The 4093-nt window shown below is 38.8% G+C and overlaps 1 protein-coding gene across 1 annotated transcript; it reads left to right on the top strand.

Moving 5' to 3' along the window:
* Positions 1 to 229: 229 nt before the first annotated feature.
* LOC138879539 (uncharacterized) lies at positions 230 to 1318 on the top strand. The gene is made up of 2 exons (XM_070159156.1): positions 230 to 564; positions 751 to 1318. Exons 1-2 carry the CDS (start codon positions 230 to 232, stop codon positions 1316 to 1318), a joined length of 903 nt encoding a protein of 300 aa, XP_070015257.1.
* The last annotated feature ends 2775 nt before the right edge of the window (positions 1319 to 4093 follow it).

Below are 4093 nucleotides of genomic sequence, written 5' to 3'. Positions count from 1 at the left end.
CCTAAAATCTAGGGAAGCTTAACCGTTCATTCAACCTGAAATTTTAGGTTGATTAGACCTCTAATTGACTGTGAAAGCTACCGTTAGTCATTAAATAAGTTTCTCTCTTTAAATACCCATCATCACCCTCTGCCACCCTCATTATTCCAAACCGTCAAAAATTTCTTTCACTCTCAATTTTTCTCTTCTAAAAGCCTAACTCACAAACTTTCTCACGAAATTAGTTACAATGTCGAACCCTCAAGATAATCTAGGCGCTCCTCCACCACCTTCTGCTTCTGGTTCATCCACACCTCTTTCACCCATTACAAACCTCCAGCCTAAGAAAAGGCGTGTTAAAATGCTCGCTCAAAAAACTATAGCCACAGGTGCATTGTCGAAGAGATTGAACGCACAATTGAAGGCTACCCAAGCCCAAGAATCTAAACACTCAGACGATTCCTTCAAGTCTGCAAGTGAGGGGGAAGGACCTGCGTCTTCTGACTCTGAGAAGATTCAGAGTTCCCCTTCTGAGGTACGTTCGCCATTGGTTGAAAGTGTAGAAAATAGGTGTGTTCTTGTTAGGTATGTTAGAGAAATGGAAATGCCTAAGTTGAGAAGAAGAGGAGATAAAAATAAAATTTGAAAAATAAAATAAGAGAGAGGGTGCAAGCTGCGATGTGAGGGGAAAAGGGGTAGAAGTTGTTGATTACTCATATACCTCTGAGATGATTATACCAACAATTTGTGGGGCTGAAGTTAAAATTGTAGGAGAAAATGGCAAAAAACAAGGGGAAGTGGATCAGGGGAGGCTGCTGAGGGTTTGGTAAATTTGAGTTCTCATATGGATGAATCGGGTTCATCTATTGAAGAAACCATAGCAGATCTTCTAAAGAAAGTAGGTGCCAGTTATAATCCCAAGAAAAGGAGAACACCAACGCCTAAGATTCCAAGCACTACAAAGAACACCAAGAAAAGAAAGGTCAATTCCCCAACAACTACTGAAATTCCCTTGCCAAAGGGGAGAGCCACAAGAAGTATCGTGAAACAGAGTGAGAGTGAATTACAAAAGGCTTTGGATGAAAGTAAGAAGAAAATGATAGATAAAGGAAAAGCTAAGGTTGCAGAGACTTTTGAGGTTGTTGATGTTGAGGAGATGGAACTGGTCCATCAAGAGGAACATACAACTGTGGAGGTTCAGATCCCCAAGCCTAAAAAGACCAAGACCTCTTCCAAGAAGTCTTCATCAGGGTCCAAGGCTGCTGAATCTTCATTGGTCAAGAGGACAAGGTCTGCAATGAAAAACAAACCAGTTAGAATTGCGGAGGATGAGGAATGAAGTGGTGAAGAAGAGAGTGAGTCTAATGGTGAATAAGACAAGCTGACCAAGTTTAGCAAAAGAAAAATTCTGAAGGGTAGATTGCTGAAAGACTTGGTGGAACCAGGAATGGTTCGGATGGTTTATGCACTAGCTGCTCAGGGCTGGAAGGACATGGTCTTTAATATGGATAGAAGGCTAGCAAGGAATTAAATCATTGAATTCATGGCCAATACAGAGGTCAAGGATGATAGAGTCACCAGCCAAGTGAAAGGGGTTCAAGTGACCTTCGAAGCAGAGAAGCTGAGAGAGATTCTTGACATCCCTGTTGAGGGATATGATGACTACACTAGGCAAAGATGGCCAAGTCTGGATTCCCTTCCTCCTGACCTTGAAATAACTAGGAGATTCTGTGATGTTGAAGAAGTGAATGAGGCTCTAAGTTTGTGCACAAGAGTGAAATGAAATCACAACACAAAGTCCTATTTGAGTTTGTCAACAAGTGCATACCGCCCAGGCAGGAAAGAAGGCACATTGCTGACTATATGGACTTGGTTTTAATGGAGTGCCTTGAAAGTGGAAGGCAAATCAATTTTCCTGCACTCATCATCAAGCTACTGGACAGGGTTATCAATGGCTCCAAGGCCCATGCCACCCCTTATGGATTTATTCTGACTACTATTCTAGATTGGTGCAAGGTGCCTCTGAAGAAGTGGGAAATGGCCACAAGCAAGGACCATTTTGGCATTAATACTTTGATTGCCTGTGACTATCTAGTCAATGTCATTCCCAATGAACCTGGTTCATCCAAGAAGACATCTATCAATAGTAAAGTTAGGGCTCTAGTTCAGGAAAGTGGGGCCAAGGATGCTGAGATAGCTAGGCTGAAGGCTCGCTTAGCAGAGGTTGAATCTGAGAGGGATGCTCTCAGAACTAAGCTTACCAAGGAAAAGGAGAAGAATGATGGAATTCTTCAAAATATGCTGAATCTTCTCCAAGCCCAGAACCAACCCTCTAGCTCCCCCAAGCCTTAGGACTTCTAGCCTTCATCTCCTGAACCTGTCTAGTACCACCAGTGACCCAGATTAGGGATTTCTCTTTCTTTTGCTCATGTTTTGAATATTTTTGCTGTCTTTTTGTGGATTGTGGTAGCAACATAGCTTATATCAATGATATATACTGTTTTTGCTCTTGTTGATTGTTAATATTTCCTTGATAGTTTGAATATGTTTGCTTGATTACTAATGATTAATTCATGATTGCACTTGCAGTTGCCCCAGTGGCCATGTTTGTTAAAATTCTGGACTCACACTTTGTTTATGTAACTTTTCGATGATGCCAAAAGGGAGAAGAGATATTGTGCTTTATATATTTTGAAGAAGTGATGTTTGTAACCTAATAAACTTGGTCCTTGATGATAAGTAAATTTTTCTAATTACTTTGTATTGATGAATAAGCTGAGTTCTAACATGGCCTAAGTGAGTGAAAAGCACAGAGTTTGTCATCATCAAAAAGGGAAATTTGTTGGCCCAAGTAAAGGTGAAGTTTTGAAGACTTACAAAGGAACTTAGACATGGACCAGGTCCATCTTGTGAAGCACAGTTATGATCAACTCAAACATGTGAGATGCACATGAAGGAGCTAAACCTAACTTATCAGAAGTGATATCTCCTGATCATGATCGAAAAGGTTGCATATTGGATAAGGAGAAAGACTCCTTACACAAAGAGAATAGGGGATAGAGTTAGAGTATGAGATCAACTAGAACTCTTCCACCATGGAAGAGTAGCATCTGTATCCTAGTCAATCTCTAATTGCTAACTCCTTAAATATTAGTGTTGTTCTCTTTTACAGGTAATGCACATAAGCAGAAGTTAAACGTGAATTGAGAGCAAAATAGCAAGACAATTTTGCAAGCGATTTATGTGTGATTCAAGCGTGCAATCCTGAAGCTACTTGAACCAAATAGAAGAACCAGTTCCAAGTGTCTATCTTTTATTCTAATGCAATTGTAGTAGGTGATTTTACATTGTACCTTTCAACTTATTTAGAAGCAATTGTATTAGATACTTAGAGTTTTCAAGTTAGAGTTAACTTGAAGTTGTCGCAACAGTTGAGGTTGTGTGCCACAACGGGATTAGAGTTAATCCTAGGTTTACAAAAGAGTTTTTTGTAAATACAGTTTTTGGCTCAATGATTTTAGTAGAGAGTTTGGAAAAATCCTACTGGAAGGTAGGTCGTAGTTTTTTTACCTTTTGAGCCAGGTGTTTTCCACGTAAAATCTCTATGTTCTTTATTTTTTGTATTTATTATTCCGCAACAGTAGTAGTTGGAATACATAGAAGAATCATGTCCTTCTATAATCAAGGTAAGTGAAAATTAGGTACCACACAAATCATCTTCCCCCACCCTTATCCCCCCTCTTGTGTGGTATTGAAGTATAAAACATCACGTTGTTATTTCTTTCTTTTTAATTTTTTTATTTATTTAAAATAAGGCCCTTAGGTCTTAGTTGTCTTCTATGGTTAGCTTAATTATATTATGTGTAAACACTCAGTGTGAATAAGTTTTTTCGGTGATGCCAATTCTTGATCCATTTTTTCCAATAATCCATTGCTGACCAAGTCAATAGTACTCCAAAAATGTGGAAGTCAATTTCCATATGTCTAATACGCTACAAATTCACAAATAAGTAAGCAGCCCCTAATTAATATGTCATATTTGTTATGAAATAAAAGCAATTTAGTAAAACATGAACAAGAAATAAAGATAGAGAGAAGAAAGAGATTTTCTTCT

The sequence above is a fragment of the Nicotiana sylvestris genome, chromosome 10 (genome assembly GCF_000393655.2).
Source record: "Nicotiana sylvestris chromosome 10, ASM39365v2, whole genome shotgun sequence".
NCBI classification, from domain to species: domain Eukaryota; kingdom Viridiplantae; phylum Streptophyta; class Magnoliopsida; order Solanales; family Solanaceae; genus Nicotiana; species Nicotiana sylvestris.
This window is presented reverse-complemented; position numbering and strand designations above follow the sequence as displayed.